Raw genomic sequence first — 21,637 nt, forward strand, 5'->3', positions numbered from 1 at the left:
CAAGATATGTTATGTACGACCAGTCGTTTACACACGGAACACGCCGCCAGTGATGGTAGATGACAGCGAAATTCCCTACGCGCAGGGAAATTTAAGGTCAAAACTTATAAAAGGGATAAATGAGCATTTGAAGCTTATTTAATGAAAATACGGGGAGAATTTTACTAAATTTAAGATAACTAAAGGAAAAGAAAAAGTACTGAAGATTTTTTTAAATACAACCGTGACCATGTATTACATTTTAAAATTTTTTTTGGAAAGCCAAATGTTTTTAAAAAATTTTTAGAAAAATCGAAAATTTCAATTGTCTGTATGTAAGTATTTATATTTTATATTGTTAATAATATAATAACATTAGTAAGTACAATAACTGTACGTCCGTCGATTTTCGACCCCTTCTCATCCGCTGACACGCCTCTGTGCAGGTACCATAATATTATATAATGTGCCTTGAAATGTATTGTATGTAAGCAATTCTGGTACATTTTAATACTTTATGCTTTTAATTTAGTTACTGTTGTAGTGTGTTACCACTTACCAATATTTAATATATGGTATAATATAATGCTTTCAATTAACATTCGCGGATCCCCTAGGGTTACCATTAGTACTCTTTTAAGAGTACATGTACTCTTATGAGCTCTTAAAATTTTTGTACTCTCACTTTTTTTATATTGGCAACAATGTACTCTTTTTTCTATTTCTATTTAATTCCGAAGATACCGAAATGCCACAAGTCGTAATAAACTTGTAAGCTAATCTAATAAAGTAATAACATAAATATAAATTTAATCGGCACGGACGTTATCGATGTTATCGTCGTTTTTCTCCGAAATGTCTACGGTAATACGATATACATCATACATGTGACATATTGTATGATCGTTTTTTGAAAATTGGAATTAGTCCGTGTTAGTATTTGCTACTATGTACTAGTGTCTAGTACTATACATTTTAGTTCGTTAACTTCACGTCTTCACGCTTACGCATCAAGCTAAATTGTGTTCATCAAAAATGTCTCGCCGAAAATGTAAATTTAATGAAAAATTAATAAAGGAATACCCTATGTTTAAAAAAACAGAAAATGAACACGAGGCTTTTTGTAAAATTTGTTGTATAATTGTTTCCTTAGCCAATAAAGGCAAAGCTGATTTAATACAACATTTGTCTTCGTCTAAACATTCAAAAAATATTCAATCAACTAGCGGTTCAAAATCTGTGAATACGTTTTTTGTAACACAGAATACAAAAAACGAAGAAAAAATATTAGCAGTTGAAGCCACACTTGCCTTTCATACGGTAAGACATCACCATAGCTATAAATCTTGTGATTGTTCCACTAAATTATATCGTCTTATGTTTTGCGATTCAGAGGTAGCATCTAAAATATCTTCTGCTAGAACTAAAACTGAAGCTATTGTTAATAATGTCTTAGCCCCACATTCATTAAAAGAAGTTTTAAAAATCATTAATGATAACAATATTTCATTTATTGGAGTTTGTACAGATGGGTCTAACCATGGTGCTGTGAAAATTTTTCCTATTTTAATTCAATATTTTGATAAAAATTTTGGGATTAAACATAATTTAATTGAACTTAAGTCATTACCAGATGAAACTAGTGAAACAATCTGTAATTTATTGATAGAGACTTTAGAAAACATGAATTTACTTTCGAAGTGTATAGCCTTTTCTGGAGATAATTGTAACACCAATTTCGGTGGTGTAGAAAGACGAGGAACAAATAATGTTTTTTATCGTCTCCAACAGTATATTAAAAAACCAATTATTGGAATCGGATGCCCTGCTCATATTCTAAATAACTGTGTTCAGCATGCAATTGATGGCTTACCGATAGATATAGAGTCTATTATATTAAAAATATATAATTATTTTTCAATTTATACAGTACGTACAGAAGCATTAAAAGAATTTTGTATTTTTGTCGATGTTGAGTACAAAAAACTTTTATTTCATTCAAAAACAAGATGGTTATCATTATTTCCGGCTATTAATAGATTGTTACAAATATATCCAGCACTTCAGTCATATTTTTTGTCACAAAATCAAATACCGATTGCAATTAAATCATTTTTTGAAAATCAATTAAATGAAAGTTATTTATGGTTTATTCATTCACTAATGTATGTATTTCATTCAAAAATTGAAATAATGGAAAAAGAGAATAATTCGATTTGGGAGATTTCGTCAATTTTGTTGTCTGTAGAAAATGCTTTACACGAACGAAAACAACAAGAATTTTTACCCTTAAAAGTAAAAGAAATATTTAAAAATAATTATAATCAATCAGGTGTATCTAATTTAAAAAAAGAAATGTTAAATGTTTATGATCATGGTTTGTGTTATTTGAAAAAATGGACAGTCAATTTTGATCAATTTAATTGTTTAAAATGGATGTCTTTAAACACCAAACCTTTATGGACTGATATAGAAAATAGCATTGTATTTTTAAACAAATATGATCTACAATTAAACGACTCTTTATTATTTGATCAATCTCAAAACTTAAATTTGTTTTTGTCGCAAATGGAAAAAAATGAAGACTTTTCATCATTATTATCAGATAAAAAGTGGGTGAAATATTTTGAACAAAGAAGCTATGATACATCTTCAGAACTATTAAAAATATGCACGTTCTACTTCGCCATACCTGCTCAAAATGCCAATGTCGAGAGAATATTTAGTCTTATGAAAGCACAATGGACTGATGACAGAAATAGACTTCTACCCGATTCTGTAAAAAATTTGTTGATGACACAATACAATTTTAAGCATTTTGACTGTACTCAGTTTTATGATTATTGTATTAAAGACAAATGTTTGCTATCAAAAATAAGAAGCAGTAATAAATATTAAATTCTTAAACATATATATTAATCAAATACCCGTGTGGCGTGTACCTAATTAAAATTATAAATAAAAACTAATTTTTAACCAAATATATCATAGGTATATGATAATATTATGTATTTCAGTATTAACTATTAAGTATTTCACACATAATTTAGTATATAAAATGTCTTGTTAATTAAATAAATATCAACTATGAAATTAGAGTTTTTATATTATCTTTATGGCTTTATATATTACGTACTCTTTTCCTAAAGACACAATGTGGTAACCCTAGGATCCCCTCGAGTACACGTGAGGGGACCCCTAGATGTCCGCGGACAACGGTTTGGACAACGCTGCGGCAGTGTCTTTCAAATACGTCTTACACGTATCTTTGTACACATATTATATTATATTTATATACATATCAATACACCATATTGTCTTTCGAGTACGCTTAACACGTATCTTTATACACATATATATTATTTTTGTATGTGTCAGTACACTATACAAAGTGTCCTAGTCCGCACACGGCGGCTCGGTCACGAGGTTTTGGCGGCCCAACGGGCTATCGGCAATTGCGGACAATAATACACTATGCAAAAATCAACCTGCGGCGACACGCAAACGCGGTCGGCAGCAGCAGCCATCTCGAATCCCAAACGTGGATCAAACGCACATAAATTAACGCCAACTGCGTGTACCGCGTACGACAAATCAATCACGAAGTTTTTGGCAGCCGAACGCGCGACGGACAGACGACCGTTCCGTTAAAACGTTCGTAAAAGACAAAACGTCGGAAGAGTTCGATTACCGTCTACCGATACCAACTACAGAACGCCGCGTCGCAGACCGACGACCGCGCACCCGGTGGACGTTTTGTTAAGCTAATTAACAGTCGATGTGCAGTGGTGATGGTGGTGTAGCCGTTTAAATAAATAAGATGTACACAAGTACAATGTTCGGGCGTTTTATAATGTAAGGCGCGTTGTGTTCGCGATGTTCAGAAAATTGTCTGTGCTATTGAAAATACATTTTTGATAATGTTAAAACTTACTCATAATGATATTACAGGTCGAGGAGGTCGGTGAAATGATTCGAATATAGTGATGGGCACAATAGACTATCCGAATGTTTTTATTGTTTTTAACATAACCGATTAGTAGTTGTTTTTATAAAAACTATCGAATAGTGTGAAAAACACTAAACAATAACTGCTCTAATAATATTATGAATCCATGGAAACATTACTTGCAAAATGGGCATTAACATATTTTAATATTTGCCAAAATAGTTTGAATGGTTTACTTACCTAACATTGTTCGAGCTTGTCGTTTTAATTTATCAACATTATCAAAAGATGCTAGAAGAATAATGCAAACACAGAATGTAAACAATTTATTGGAGGTTGTCTCGATTAACGATTAACCCTGGCGAATATTATCGTTTCGGTTTACTTATAGACTTACAAAAAGTTTTAAATAATACTCAGAAGTCAGTGTACTAAAGAAGGAGAGTCAGGGACGCCCGCAGAAATGTAACTCAGGGGGGGAAAAAAAATTGCAAGTACCTAAATAGGTACTTGTGGGAAGATTTACTGCTTCATCTTTCATGTACTAATATTTTGTTATAGTATCAATATTACAGTATCATTAATAATTGTTTAAAAAGCTTAACTAATTTCAATTTATATAAAATTACACTATTAGTTCTTATATTTATTAGAAAATATAAAATAAAGTTTAAACTAAAAACAAATTTTTGTGAATGAATTTACATATTACATCATATTTTATTATTTTATTCAAAAAGTAATGACAATCTCCTTTTGTTTGAAGCAAATAAATTAAATGAATCATCAATTTGTTGATTAAAAAATTGTATTTTGAATCAATTTTTTAATTGATTTAAAAATTAACGATAAATGTAGTTATAAAAATAATAATGTAATAATATCTGTCAAAAAGTTTCAATTTCCGTCGACGATCGTAATGTTTTTTTTTACAATTGAATACCTCCGTTATGACTTGTTAGATACAAGGATTGTCCAATAGTCGCTAAATACCTAAGACCAGCTAAACACCAGCTAAGACAGCTTAAGTAAAAAATTTCCATTTTTGTAACTAACACAAAAAATCTCAAGGGGGGCAATTGCCCCTACTGGCCCCCCCTTCCGGGCGTCCCTGAGGAGAGTACATAGTAAGTCGTATATGCTTCCATTAAATTACTGGAGAGCCACTTCCTGCCCGCAGCCATAATGATCATAATATTATAACAAAAAAAGATCATGACCACCACATTGGTACATTATTATATATATTAAAGAATTTACCTAATTTTGATATAGTAAAATCATTTTTACTAGATTATATGCATCTTATTTGTCTGGGTGTAGTCAGAAAAATAATTAATTTGTGGATTAGTAAATCAGCATCAATACCACAGTGTGTCTTCCAAATACGTCTAATACGTATCTTCATATGTACATATATATTTCTTTATATATATCAATACACCGTAGTGTCTTTCAAATACGTCTTACACGTATCTTTATACACACATATTATTTTTGTATAATTGTATGATTTGTATGTGTCAGTACACTATACAAAGTGTTCTAGTCCGCACACGGCGGCGACACGCAGTAGTCATCTCGAATCCCAAACGTGGATCGGACGCATATAAATTAACGCCAACTGTGTGTACTGTGTACCGCGTACGACGAATCAACCCCGAGATTTTCGGGCGGCCGAACGTGAGACGACCAGACGAGCATGTCACGTTAAAATGTTCTTAGAGACGGCCATTTTACGAAAATCGAGACGCACAACTGCCGTATTAAATATTAATAATCGGAGCAGCGCAAACAGCGCTCCAGGTGTCTAGTTTTTGAAACTACAGTAGCGGCGGTGGCGGCTACTGCAGCTGCTGGGTGTCGGGTCACATAGTACCACAATAGTACGGAAGCGTTGAAGGGCCAACGGCCAACCCACGGTCTGACGGTCTTAAATTCCATCAATAAAAAAACAAAACATTTTAAAAATAAGATAATATATTTTCATTCTTCTTGAATAAAGTGATTTACAAAAAAAAAAATGTACACATCCGTAGTATATGTTATACCTAAATAAATAATAACTTAACATTAATTAAAATATAATAACTTACACTATATCCATTACACAAATGTTTGATGAGAGAATGAAATTTAACTCTTTTCGAAAATCGGCAAAGTATTCATATTTGGAAAGGGGAGCTCTAAAACAGCTGAACAAGTATGTGCTACAGGAGCACGAGCCAAGCCAACGGTGTTTGTAAATTCCACTTTGATTTTATTTTGTGTGATAACGTTCAGTAGAAAATCTTAAAAATTTAAGTCGTATCTCAGTAGTTGCTTCCTTAATAAACCTTAAAAAGGCCAAATATAATGATTAAATTTATATTAATAGCAAATATATATACAGTAGAACTTCCATATAACGGTCACCAAAGGGACTGTAAATAATGACGCTATTTAGAACTTTAGAAGTATTAATGTATTTTTCCCATAACACTCGACGGGACCAAACAGAGGAGGCAGTTCTATAGAGTTGACCGTTAACGGAAGTTTTACTTTATATATAAGTATATATAAATTAGTGTTAATGCTATAAACCTATTTTTTGAGAAATCCAAATGTTTTAATTTCATCAGTATTGGTTTCAATGCATGATAAAATATTTTTAGTAGTTGGTTCAGTTGGCTCCATTGATTTTGTATAGCTCTTGTAGATTTCCTTTAGTTATCAGTGTTTTCATGTTTTTGAGTTCTATATGGAACTGCTCAATAATAAAATGTGGTTTTTGTATGAACTCTTTATAGGATACTTCTTCCAAAAATGTAATGAGATTGAATTCATTGGGTATCACTCTGCATTCAAGAGTGCTAAATGCCTCCAATAGGTCATCCTTTTCAACAGATGAAATATCTTGCAGCGCACAGTGCAATATTTGCTTATCATTTTCACCAAGTGTTGGCAAAAATGTAGGAATTAATGTCGAAGTTACATGACCATATAGCATTTGTTCAATTACAGGTATAGCTAGTTTAATAGGTAAATATTTAGCTTTAACCCAACCAACATGTAATATTTTAGCCATTGACTCATCTTCCTTTTCAAGTCATGTCTTATGCATGGAATTTTGATGTTTGTACCAACTGTGCATGTTTCATACACAGTGGTCCAAAATTCTGATATTGTATCTCAAAAAACACCACCCACGTCTAAATCTTTTTCAGACTCGCCATTTGGAAGAATAAGTTTAATTGTTTAGTTTGAACACTTTTGTTTGTCAATAGTTTGAATGTTTCGATAATTTCTTCAAAAACATTACCTCGATCTGGAGTCACTGGATCGACTGACCTAACCAAGGCCGATGGGGGTGTAGCAGGTCCAGGTATGTTGTGGTCAAGTTGCCGGTCAGATAGGTCTTCAAAATATTAATCATTATTATTAAAGGGAAAAAAAATATTAAATTAAGTTGAACAATTCACCTATTGGACGGCCAGTGACGGCATTAACAAATAATTCCCTGACCACCGGGTTCTTCAGCACACTGGCACTGAATTTCCTCATTACCCAAAGAGGAATAGTAACTTATGCGTTTTTTTTAACGTGGTAATCCCCAATAGGCCTAATCCACAAACTCACCACTTACAACAGCAGCATATCAACATAATCTAATCTGAAATGTTGAGCCTACTCGCACTGTGAGAAGCATTTGCAGCGGTCATCTCAGTGCTGTACGCGATGAGGCTCCTAGACCTACGCTCGACATTCCCGACGAACGTCCAATCACACCTAACACAAAACAAAAAAAAATTATTACGATTACAACAGAAACTCGTGCAATGTCAGTAAACATACATGGCCCTTAGAATAAGGTATTGCAATGGGACTACTTCGACGTCCCTTTGAATTATTTCCTTGAGTTTAAATTTGAACATTTCATAATCGTTATGCTGGCTAAACAACCCTTTGACAAGAGCCAGCTTGTAACAGTGGCACTTCACAAACGAAACATAGACGCGAGACGTCAATAGCTGTTACAGTACCAGCCACAGAAAGTCTACCAAAACTTCGGCCTTCACTGTTACCGTCTCGTGTACCAAACGCTTTAGCTTGAAAGCCAGGCCCGCAGTTGTTGACGTGTCCTGCCTCCGCGCTGGCTATGCGGGAACACAGCATTAGCCATTCGTGGGCAGACTGCAAACACACACTTTTGAACATTTGAAACAACAAAAAAAAAAGAAAAAAAACTTGCATCATCGGGGCTACATTGCACCACGTCCACAGCCAAAAAAACTAAATATGTAGTAAATTTTAGCTCCCGCACAAACCTGCCAACCGGCACATGACCAAAACAATCGTTTGGCAGAAGTCCGCGAAACTGCCATACAACAGACGGGTCATATCTACAGAAACCATCCCCGTCCCGCCGTAGTCGCCTTTTATTCCCAGGCCGCAGGTACTTAAATGAATAACTTCAAAAGAGTACACTTGAATAATATGATGTAAATACTGTTATTATACACATAAATTTAATAGATATTTCTATTGAGCAATAATATTTTAAATATATATTATATATATATAATGTAATACCTAGTATTTCCTGTGCACACAGTTGTACCTACACCGCAGTTCATTGCTCAAATACTTATTACTCTCTAGTACCTACCTAGTCTAGTCTTTTACAGATGTCGGGAACTGAATAATAAATCTGATATTTAATTCTATACAGAGTACTTATACCTAAAACATCTTTTTATTCTTTGAATAACAAAGTTGAAATGCAAATGAAAACATGTAATACTAAACAAATTTATTAGTAATTATAAATTATATTTAAATACAATTATCAAGTCTCATGTAAGTTATATGCATAGAGATAGACTGCAGCGGTCTACGTAAAATTGGTTATCAATGAGTATTTTTTTTTGTTCTGTCTTTCGTGTTATTCACAGCAGGCCACTATGGCCAATTTGAGTCCAAAAAAAGGCACCGTGGATAAAAAAAAGTTTGGGAACCACTGGCCTAGACAAATATTTCAAATTGATTTACATCATGTATACCTCTGGTATCATTTTTAATTTTCTATAACTTTTTTAACACGAAATTTAAATATATTAGCTATATATACATTTTATATTTATATATTAATTATTAAATAAATAAATATAAAATTATTATACTATTAATTTGTTACAATAAATACACGTTAATATAATGAAGAAAATATAAAATAACTGCATTTTTAACAACAATAATAATTATTAAAATATATAAAAAATATTGTTACAATAATATAAAAACATTCAAATAATAATGAAAAAAATACGAAAAACTGCATTTTTAACAACAATAATAATTAATAAAATATATAAACAATTATTGTCACAATAATATAAAAACATTCAAATAATAATGAAAAAAGTATGAAAAACTGCATTTTTAACAAAAATAATAATAAATAAAATATATAAACAATTGTTATAATATAAACATTAAACACATTCAAATAATAATGAAGAAAAAACGAAAAATTTAATTTTTAAAAAACAAACATAATAGTTAATAAAATATATAAGAAATTGTTACAATATATACACGTTAAAGTAATAACGAAGAAAAAAATGAAAAACTGGATTTTTACCAAGAATAATAATTAATAAAATATATAAACAATATTATTGTCACAATAATATAAAAACATTCAAATAATAATGAAAAAAATACGAAAAACTGCATTTTTAAAAAACAAACATAATAGTTAATAAAATATATAAGAAATTGATACAATATAATACACGTTAAAGTAATAACGGAGAAAAAAATGAAAAAACTGAATTTTTAAAAAGAATAATAATTAATAAAATATATAATCAATTGTTCCAAAATAATATACACGGTAAAATAATTACGAAGAAAAAACGAAGAAACGGTATTTTTAACGAAAAAGCATAATAATTAAGAAATATAATATAAACAATGTTTACAATTGGAGTAACGACAACTGTCAGTTACTCCAATTAAAGTTTCCGTAAAACGCCGTGATTGAGTTCAATTTACCATTAATGATATTTTGTTGAATTTCAACTTTCCCGAAATCTTGTGCCAAACGTAAACACTAAAATATTATAATATAAAGTTTAATGTATATACCTAAGACCATAATCATCATGCGTGTTTTACTTCTGATATGTCGGTGTTTTTTGGCATGTGGAATGCAATATTTGGTGCAACAGTTTTGGCAAGTTTAAAAATATCGAAACCTCCTCCAAAATGACTTTGACACATCGACTTTAAGCTATAAATTTTATTGACTGCATATCCGGGGCCTCCCCACGGCGGAGACATAAACAATACATCTGCTTTAATCGTCTTATAAATCGAAAAAAAGTCGCCGACTATAAACTGGATTTTGTCCTCAACACCGCATATCTTAGCATTATGCCGCGCCAACTTGATCTTCTCCGGGTCGATGTCAATCGCTATAACTAAACACAAGATATTAAAACATTTACTAAACATTATGTTACATAATAATAATAATAGTAATACCTCTTTTACACATTTTGGCTAATTGAATGACATTTCCACCTGCACCACAAAAGGGATCTACCACTACATTATTTGTGCAACGTTTTGCAATGTGGTAGCTTAAGATCTCGGGGCAAACCGAATAAAAGCTCTCTGTAAAATAAAATATGATTTAAAAAAAAATTTAACACATTTCCTATTCATTAATTAGTGGCTTGTGAGTGCTAAAATATTAGCGACGAATAAATAGTCAAGGAATATTTCTAAATAATATAAATGTATATGCCCTACCCACTTGTTTCTATATAATTTCAATACAAATATATTATTTAAAAAAAAAAAACTACATGAAAATATCATATTATGTGCAGTCAACGTGTTACATATAATATAATTTATTTACCTTCATCCAGTATAATTCCTTGATCAAAGTTAGAAAACAGCATGTATCTCATTTCCCAATATTTTTGAGGGATTGGCTTTTGTTGATAATAATTCGGTTTTTTCGTATAAATTAATGGTTGTGAGTTAGTGTTGTTCTGAGTAATTGTTGACTTTTGATAATGAAACTAAGAGAAAAATATAAAAAAAAAATTATAAAACTATTATTATTAAATTTAAAATATATTTTATACATAATTGTTGTTGTAATAATGCTTTTCCGGGAATTTTTGATAGGGTATTGAATTTTGATTATATGCGTCGGGATTACCTGTTAAATTCTAAAATATAAAAAAAAAAAGGTAAAAATTATAATTAAAACTCAAAATCAAAAAAAAAATAATTAACTATTTATTTACAAAAATTTTTTTTTCCATAACTAATTTTAATAATATGTTATTATGTAATATTTTTTAAGTCGGTAAAGAATTATATTCAAAATATAAACAACAAAGCAAAATATTCTTAATTTCTTATTAATCTTGTTACTTAACTCAATAAGTTCTAAGTATTATAAACCTTAAAAATATTATTGTATAATATGCATTAAATTTCGGATATCATAATATTATTTAGAAAGTTGAAATTATTCTTAAATTTATCCACAAAATAGTTGTTAATTAATTAAATTATTAAATTTTACCCGAGAGTGCAACCGAGAAAAAGAAATGTTTAAAACTATTACTAAATTAAAAACTTATTTTATATACATTATATTTATATATTAATATAATTTATAATATTATAAATAAATATATGTATTATAATTTATAATATCCCTTGTAAACGGCCCCCCTGAACAAGCTTTATACTGCACTTATAAATGTAGCATAACATATACAATAACTGCATAACTATAAATATTAAATTTGTTCTAAACTGTTAATTTTCCATTCAAATAAAAATTGCTAAAATGTAAAAAGTTATTGAAATGTTACACCTAATCTTAAGACTAACAATATAACTATGTAAAAAGACTAAATGATTATAGTTATACGCCTAACACTCACCACTCATAATTTTTCTATCATTAATCTAAGTATTTTATTCACAATTAACTCGAGACTTGTGATTTAATCTAAAATTAGTCGCTTAAATATTTATTTAACAAGCAAGTATATATATTTACTTCTAGTTTTGTTGAAGTATAAGATTTTGAACCATATCCGGTATTAAACTGTTTATTGACATTAAAACATTTTATCTTTAATGGATAAACTGTACGAGTATCAAAAGTAGACAAAAAACCTAGATCCTTAAGAACCGAATTAATATTTCTTAAGTTATCGTCCAATCCCCTGTAACGAAAAAAAAAATTATTGCCCAAAATTTCAAATTTTTATATTTATTTTTATTCTGTAATAGTACAATATAAATAATTATATAGTATAGATATTCAGCAAATTTATTCAAATTTGATTTGTAGCATACTTATTTAAAACAATAATATAGTAAACAATATTCATATTATATATATGTATACTAATGTGACAATTTTTTCAACATAAATAAATTATGTTGAACAGTAAATATTATATAATTTTAAAAAAATCTTTTTTTTTTATTATAGTTTGATCATTTTGGCATATTTTTAATTTTGATATTGCTGGATTAAAAAATCGAATACAATGAATTTTTAACAATATATAACCATTAAATTAGTTCAATGAAATAGTTTAATTTACCTATATTTAAACAAAAGAAATTAATATTACTTACGTAATATAATTAATTTGTCCATCATCTCTAATAGCTGTAGCACATAATTTGTGTTTTTCCGAATAGAAATTATCACTAGATGAGGTTTTACTTTCAACTGCTGGTTTGTTCCTAATTGGACGTCTATTATGCCTATAAAAACGTATGTAAAATTTAAAAATCAATTTTATATTTCTAGGGAAATAGGGTAAATGAGGGACTCTCCTCCTCCTAAGTCCAAACCTATTAACTTTAAATAAATCCCCATTAAAATAATTTCTATCTAGCTAAAAATAATTAGTAAGAATTTAATATTTATACCACCAGAAAAACAAAAATATCCAATATAAACATTTATTTTATATTCAGAACTTGTATCTGAGTTGGAAAAAATTTTCTTATTTGACAGGAAAAGGTATTGGTGGAAAACGGAAAGTTCATTGTCGGCAGAATCAAACGACATTCGTGTTGGATAAAATCCTAAAAATTGTTTTTTAATTTTTGTTAATAATATTTACTTTTTATTGGCCACAAAGTAGGTGCACGCTAAAGTAGTTGTTTTATCAAAAAATCTGCATTTGTTGCGGCCGTATATAACTTCTACCAATCTTCCAGACCGAGTAGTATAATTAGGTTTTTTCAATAAATTATTGTTTTTGATGGACGTCCCTTTCGGGGTGTCGTTCATCGCTTTCGGATAATTCCGATTCATTGTTAGTATGGATCCGCTTTACAAATAATCTGTGTGTATAGAAGACAAAGATGTGTTCTTTACTGCACAGACTCGTTTGCGATCTCAGTACTAACGAAATGAAAATAAATATGAAATGAAAATAAACATGAAATGAAAATAAATATGAAATGACAACGAGAAACAAAGATATAAATTGCGTTAATAATGTTGTTTGTTGTCGTCGTCATGGGCGATATTATAATAATTAGAACCTGACAACCGTTCATTCAGCCAAATATAATTTTAACTATTTATACTATTTATAGTATTTAGCCAGTATATTATAATATTTATATATGTTTGTTATTAATTATTATGGTAAGAGATTCATGAATAAATTTACTGTTCGAAGTTATTTTTCATTAAAAAAAAAATGTTTCAATTTCTGTAAGGATAACTTACGAGGAATCTTGTATTCAATATAGTCAATAAGTATCATCTATTATTTATTTTAATCCTGTAATAATATAATTATTTTACTTATAATCTAGTGTTCTACTATACTGTCTATACTTAATAGTACCCTATACTGGCTACCGTGCGGTATTCGTTAGTTATGCCGAATTTGGGACACTATTACACTACCCGTATAATTATACATCAATTACGCCATAAAAAAATAACAGTTAAACCATATTATTATACAATTGTCTGTTGATTTAATTTTAATAATTTTAATTTATATAAATAGTATGGTTAATATAGTTATTATAATTTAAAATTCGTTGTTAGTTTGATATCGGAGTCTATAGTCTATACGGTACAAAAATTATGGAGTTGTATAGCCATTGCAATTGGGATTGTACTAAATGTCATTGAAAAATGTCTTGAGTATCAATTTTTAATAACTATAAAAACTAGATAAAACTAGGTAACCCAACACGTAAAAACAGATTCGCAGTTATCAAAATCTAAAGTTACCAAAGGCCGTAACACGTTTGGACACAAAATGACATTTTTACCTGGGATTTTGGAGAACGATTGGGAACACACATTTAAGTACACTTTTTTTACTTTTTAACTTTAAGTTTTATTATTATAATATTGTTATAGCGTTACCCAGAAGATACCGCGAGGAGGTTATTTACTTTTTTTCCGACAAAATTCGTTGTCGAGTATTCTACGATAATGATCATAGAATAATCATAATAATAGAAGTTTGATATTAACTGGTTTGGAGATAAAGTATATGAGTGTACCACTATTGTAGATCACGTGTTTATAAAGTCTACCCAAACGTTCTTTAATTTACCAGGTAAAAACGAATTTATTTTATGTGCCCAAACGTTGTGTCTATTTGTACCCAAACGTGTTGGCTTTTGGATCAATGTGACCAAACGTTCAGCCCCCAAACATATTTGTAAATTACTAATTTACCAAATGATCAAAACAACTTATCTGTAACTCTATAAGTTCTAAAATCAATGGTAATTGATATTAATATTTTACACAAAATATGTATTTTTAGGAATTCTTCTTGATATTTTTCGGTGCAATTGACAATATTGACAGACAACATACGACATGTATTACATCCAAATATTATATACCATCGGTTCCCAAACTGTACACCCCGAGCATTTTCTAAGGGCACCGTGGTCTGCGTAAAATTGGTTATCAATGATAATTTTTTTTGTTCTGTCTTTCGTGTTATTCGCAGCAGGGCACCGTGGCTAAATTGAGTCCAAAAAAAGGCACCGCTGAGATAGAGTATACATATTTATTATAATTTAGACACCTTCTGTTTTTTTTTAGTTGTATCTTTATAATTACCCCTATTTACAATGAAATGCATTCTCATTGTTATAAAAAAATCTAATTATATTTTTAGTTAATTGTTTTTTATGGCTTTCTAGTGAACATCCAACTAGAGGGAATGAATCAACATCAGAATTAATCATTGAAGTTATGGAGTAAATTGTATCTACATTTAACTCCTCTAACAATAATTTTTTCATGGCAGATTCTTCTAAAGATGTAATGAGCATAAATAAATTATTAGATGGATAAATAAAAAAAGCCTTTAGTGCGAAGTGATATAAGTTTGTCTCTTGATAGGGCTCTACCACTTTTTAAACTGTGGAGACATGGAAAGCAGTTGGAAAATCTTTTTCCTTTTCTTGCTATATACCTTGACAAATAAGAAAGGACCAGACTAGAAGTATCTGATACACTATAATCATGATCATAAATAACTGCAACTACTGCTGGTGTATTTCTTGATATTCTCCTTTGTCTAAAATCACATCCAATGCGTTTTCTAATTTTTCCTTACGTTCTTTAGAATCAGATATGTCTTCAATATTCAAAAGAGTTTCCAACATTTCTCCACCTGAAATATTTGAGCCTCGCGAAGGCTTAACCAATGAATATGTACTCAGTAAGCGAAACATCTGTATGAATAAAATAGCATCAGAATGATCATTAGACCCACATGATGACCGCATCATTCCAAAAAATCGCTGTACAACATTAAAAACATTTACATACAATTTAAGTATTAAGCAGTACCTACTTAAATATACAACTTCTTATTTTTTTTTATTAGTATTTTTAGATAAAAACCTCTAATGCATCTTGATTAAGGCGTGATGTCATTAAAAACTTATAATTACATTTCGGTATAAGAAACTGCATAATTTTCAATGTATTTTTCAGTCCAAAACAGGTATTATCAGTAATGAAATTTTATCCAAAAGTTTTACATTCTTCTTCCCACTGAACTAAATACTTGATAAATTATTGAATACACTAATAAAATAAAAATAAATACATCCAGGTAATAATATAGTTCATGTTTCAATATACATTTGAACTTGAATATTATATTATTACTTGATACTGTTGTGATTTGATTCTTAAGGCCTGAGCTGGAAATCTTGAGTTCATTATTTGAATCATTTCATTTACTTTTCTAATAAAACCTATACTACTATGACTATCTATTAAATTTGGATTATTTTTTTGTTAAATTTCCATTGCAACGACAGTATCATGACTAAAAAACTATTATGAAACAAAAATAATTATTTAAAAAATATTATGTTGAGTGTTACTATAATATTATACCTGAAAAGCTCGTCCAACATTCATTTTTTGGAAAAATTTTGGAAAAATGTCATCTGGTTGATGTTTTAAAATTTTTAAAGAATAATCTGACAACTTTTCCTCTTCAACAACACTTTCCCAATGTTTTATTTTTATACTCCATCTAGTGTCTGGTAAAATGTAAGACTATTATTTTATATTATCAGATTGTTTATGTTATTAAACTTGTACTTTTTAATTACCCATGTTTCACTATATTTTGAGTTCCTTAATTTTTTAACCAGATGATGAAAATCTGAATGAACCAAAGTCTTCGGTTTTCATCACATATATGCTGACAGCTTACATCTTCAGTTACACCAAATTTTGCCCACATACTTCTATTCCATGCAGCTCCATCAGTTGTAAGTTGTAATCACATCCACATAAAAGCCAGATATTTCTAGAAGTACTATAACTTCTATGATCAGCTGATGTTAAACTACTTAAACTGTACTGTTTTCTGCTCCTTTACTCAGAAAGTAAGCTAAAGCTTGAACCCATTTCTCTAAAAAAGGTTGGAATAAAACACTAATGCATGATCTCATCTTTGATTTTTTTGGTGAATTGGAGTATGTTCACCAAGACCAGTGAAAACCATTAATTTTTAGTCTTTTTGTCAAACATTAATTGCTCAGATACTTTCATCTCATCAATTAATAGAGTACCTAAAAATGTATTTATGATAATATATAATACAATATTATGAATTTTGTGATTTTCTTGATTTTATTAATTTACCTCTTTTTTTTCAGGTTTCATATGTTTTGATTTTTCATTTAGGCAATTAAAAGTGCTAGTTTGAAATTCATACCCCTTTAGTGTTAGCAAGATATTTATCTAGAGTAACTATACTTGGCAACGAAAGAATGTCATGTGACATCAAATGTTCATATGTTTTTTTACTTTTTATTCGTATAAGTATACATTCATATATCAAATGTAATGTATATCTACGTCCGTGGCCACTCTTCACTTTTGATACAGTTAAGCAGGATTTCACAGCCTCTTGTTTGCATAACAGGTAACATATTTATTTGCTTCAGAAAAGTTTCATAATTTTTTAGAGCACTCCCGTTTTTAATATTGGAAATTCTTTTTTATCAGACCTACCTTATTGAGGTATATCGTAAAAATTAAAAATATTTAAAAATTTAATTTATCATAAAATATATATTGTATCACATATTCAAGATAATTTAGATAAGTACCTTTCTTCTTAATCTAGTATTAGAACTCTAGCTGAATAGCCTGTCTTACACCCGGACACATAACAAGATTTCGTTTTTAATAATTAATTTCTAATATTTCTAATATAAGATTATAAAAATTAGTACATAACATCTATTATAATAGGTATTATATTAAGTAATATTTTTTCATTTTGACTTAATTATCATATAGTAAACTTAGATATTCTGCTAAAAATAGCAATAGCCATGATTGTATTTATTGTATTTATTATAATATAGGTACCACTTATTGATGGGGAAAAAAATATTAATGAAATATACACATATGCACATGTATGGATTCTTAATTTTACAAGCTATAAAATTCATAATGGGCCAGGGTTCGAAATAATGCATATATTTTACAAAAAACGCAAAAAACATGAATATTCCCTATACTACGCGGGTTAAAGTAGCAACCCTAGCATATGCAGTGCCACCTGTGGCCGTTTAATCGTGTGACTCATTTTGAGACGTTATCAGAAACGGAGTTTGGTTTCCTTATTCTAGTCTTCATGATTATAACACAAGTAGGCAGCATGTCTATTTCTGCTCCACAAAACACTATTCCCCGCAAAAATGCGGGTAATTAACAATAATTATATTATTGAAAATAGATTTATGTAAAATCAAAATCCATTTAAGCTACTCATTATTTAAATTTAATTCATAATATATTATATTATTATGGCTTTGCAAGCATCGTGCATCGTATTTTCGTATAAAAATATGTACATTTTGAGCCTTTATCGGGTAGGTAGCGGTCCCGGTGGAAATCATAAGTGGTGTACATTTTTCAATCAATTTATTATCGAACTGTTTACACCTCTATATTATATCCACCTTGTCTTGTACTATTATAATAATTTGAGTTATTTTTGCCTTAACAGTCATTACCAAGTCAAAATTAATATGAATATTTTTCAAATATTACATACATTCAGAAGAAATTACCTCTTTTACATCATTTAGAATTAAGATATGATTTTATTATTTTAATAAGTATAAATAACTAGTTTAATGATAAATATATCTGGATGTCAGTGTATGCAGTAAAATTAGTCCATGCTTTCTAATGATCTTGATCAAATGGATCTTCAATTGAAACGATTGAAAATTCTTTAACGACTTCTTTGTAAAAGTCTGTTATTTTTTTTTCAGTTTCAAAATGTTCATTCAAATTAAATGTAAAGGTAAGAAAACGTTTGCTCGAGTTTAAACAAGTAATATAAAAATTACTCATACGTCCATTCCAGGGTTGATTTAAACGCAAACATTCTTAGCTATCAAGAATATTTGGAGAAAAACCACCTTCATTACCAATTAATGGCATCCAATCCATATGTAGCCTTGATAACGCTCCTAAGATTGTGATATAGTTCAGATACCATTCTCACAGTGGACCACGTCATCATTTAATTTGACATCCTCGGTAGTATAGTGTAGGTATCCCTGTCTGTCACACATGACAGGATGTAATGAAGGAAGAATTCGATCTGTTATTAAATTTATATTAAATTGTTTTATTTTACTTAATATTATTTACAATAATGTAAATAGTAATGTGTTTCTTAGGTCGTTCTACATGGGACTTATTTCACACAAAAACTGCAAGGTAAGAGGACAAACCATCTAATGACAAAAAAGCAAACATGAAACAATCTATTCATTTAAAACCTTATAATATTCTATACCCGTGCACAACTTGTGCAAGAGATTTTGAAAAATTGTTAATATTGTTTTAAATATTTTGTCATGTTGATCATTTTCGTTTCATTGAAATTAGTAGATTTAAATGAATAGTATATACTAAGTTGACAAGTTGTAGTCAAATGCAATCTATGAATATAGCTAATTGAGTTGTACAGATTTAATCGATTTTGCCAAAGACAACGAAGAATTAGATAAATATATTTAACCCATGATACTGTACGCTGTAACCATAGATATATAAACATGTTTGGCCGTATAATAGACCTTGTACCAAAGTGAATATATAGAGGTGTAAACACTTCTTGTATTGTACCATTATGAAAGCGGCCGAAAAAAGTACACCACTTGTAACTGCCACCGGGAGCGCTGACTACCCGACGAGGGCTCAAAAATACCACCTCCAAGAAAACAATATAATCGGCAAGACACGTCTCGTAGTGCCACGATAATCCCTACTCAATAACATATTCCCCTGCACATCGTGACCGGAAAAACAAGACGTCGTGACGCGGCGTCCCATCATTATTTTTATATAATGAATTAGGATGATCAAAAAATTACCCACTGTAACTGCGCCACAACAGACGACGGGCGACAGCTCGTAGTATAGTCGCATGCATCGCGCACGGTCCGCAACTATACTCTATTCAGAATAAGAACGCCCACTCGACCGTCCAAAAACTGGTTAGGTTCGCGCACGTTTGTTGCCACGGTAAGCGGTAGTGAACCATAATATTCCCCTCGTTTTCACGATACTGTGCCATTCGTGGTTTACGCGTTTATCCTCTGTACACACGGCGGCGGCTGTCAACCGCGACGGGTGACGGCAGTAGTCGACAACGACGACCAATCACCACCTGAATCTCGCCAGAGGGCTCGAGCCTTAAGAGCATAGGCGTGCGCAGACTTTTGGTTCCGGGGGTGCACACTAAACATTAGGGCCCACAATAATTTTGAAAATAATTATGGATACAGACAAATGATTTAAAGATATTAAATGCAATAAAAATATTTTTTTTATTATTATTCGTTCTAAAACATATTACATAACAATACATAAATATTTAGAGATATACAATCTTTAATCTTATAATGATAATCGACGTTTAAAAGGTATATCATTTTTGAATTCGTCAATAATTTCATTAAAATCTAATTTACATGCTAGTTCTTGTTCTGTGAATATTAGTAGTAATGATTCTAGTCTATCTTGGCACATAGTACATCTGAGTTTATTTTTTACAATGCTTAATTTGGAAAATACCCTTTCACATGTGCAGATTTAAAATGTACACTTAATTAATAATAAGGGCCCTTGTCGTTTTTGGTGAAGGGTCCGGGGATGCCTGGGCACCCCCGGCACCCCCTGTGCGCACGCCTATGCTTAAGAATATGCATGCGCGAAAGTGGGCATTCTTATTCTGAATAGACTATAATCTATTTTAAGAATGCAATAACGTCTAACGGTATGGCATAAAAAAAAGATAGTAACAAATAATAAAGCATATATTACAATGAACTACTATCGAATTAAATTAACAAAATAAATATTTTAATTTATTATTAAGTCGGTGGCGGATCCAGAAATTCATCAAGGGGGGGGCAATTAATATATATCCATCAGATACTTATTCATACCTACTTAATAACATACTTATTAATATAAACATAATTAATTATTTATTATTTAATTATTAATATTCACCATTTACAATTTGTTCTTACAAACTGGTATCAATGACAACATTTTTATACTTTTCTTAATTTATAAAATTTAAATATAATAAGCTCAAGGGGGGTATTTACCCCTCTTTGTATTAAGCATCATAAAACCAAATTATTTATCCAAATTTTAAGTGGGTAGACTTTGTTTCATTGTCTCCTATGACCCTTCGACACTGTCTGTACTATACTTAGTGATTAAACCTTTGATTACTCTGTAACCGAGACCCGTGTGCACTCCAGATTTATTTTCATCTTGGGTAGAGTTTTCGTATCTTTTTTAATAGGTTAAGTGCTTCGCCACCTTCCGCAACACGTTCAAAAAAAATTAAAAACGACGAGAGCATACAAGTAAACTCGTAGTACGGCGGTCGCACGAAAAGTAGTCACCTGGGACTTTGGACGCTTATTACTGTGTGACCGAGACCCGTGCGCACTTCAGATTTATTTTCATCTTGTGTAGAATTTTACTATCTTTTTTAATATGTAGGTTAAGTGCTTACAAACGAACGAACAATATAGTCACATCATCTTGTGGTTGGAATGGATTTTAGACGTTTGGCGCTTTGTATG

At 30.2% G+C, this 21,637-nt stretch overlaps 2 protein-coding genes and 1 pseudogene across 2 annotated transcripts; 1 reads left to right on the forward strand and 2 right to left on the reverse strand.

Annotated features, from left to right (window-relative positions):
• The first annotated feature begins 331 nt into the window (after window positions 1–331).
• Window positions 332–3,963, forward strand: LOC132919133 (uncharacterized). Its single transcript, XM_060980480.1, has 2 exons — window positions 332–2,274; window positions 3,931–3,963. Exons 1-2 carry the CDS (start codon window positions 1,015–1,017, stop codon window positions 3,961–3,963), a joined length of 1,293 nt encoding a protein of 430 aa, XP_060836463.1. The 5' UTR covers window positions 332–1,014.
• A 5,821-nt stretch (window positions 3,964–9,784) lies between these two features.
• On the reverse strand, window positions 9,785–10,893 carry LOC132918859 (trimethylguanosine synthase-like). The gene is made up of 4 exons (XM_060980189.1): window positions 10,842–10,893; window positions 10,460–10,591; window positions 10,091–10,395; window positions 9,785–10,025 (listed from the first exon to the last, which is right to left on the reverse strand). Exons 1-4 carry the CDS (start codon window positions 10,891–10,893, stop codon window positions 9,915–9,917), a joined length of 600 nt encoding a protein of 199 aa, XP_060836172.1. The 3' UTR covers window positions 9,785–9,914.
• Window positions 10,894–15,511: 4,618 nt separating this feature from the next.
• On the reverse strand, window positions 15,512–18,880 carry LOC132919134 (uncharacterized; annotated as a pseudogene).
• Window positions 18,881–21,637: the final 2,757 nt, after the last annotated feature.

The sequence above is a fragment of the Rhopalosiphum padi genome, chromosome 2 (genome assembly GCF_020882245.1).
Source record: "Rhopalosiphum padi isolate XX-2018 chromosome 2, ASM2088224v1, whole genome shotgun sequence".
Lineage (NCBI taxonomy): Eukaryota > Metazoa > Arthropoda > Insecta > Hemiptera > Aphididae > Rhopalosiphum > Rhopalosiphum padi.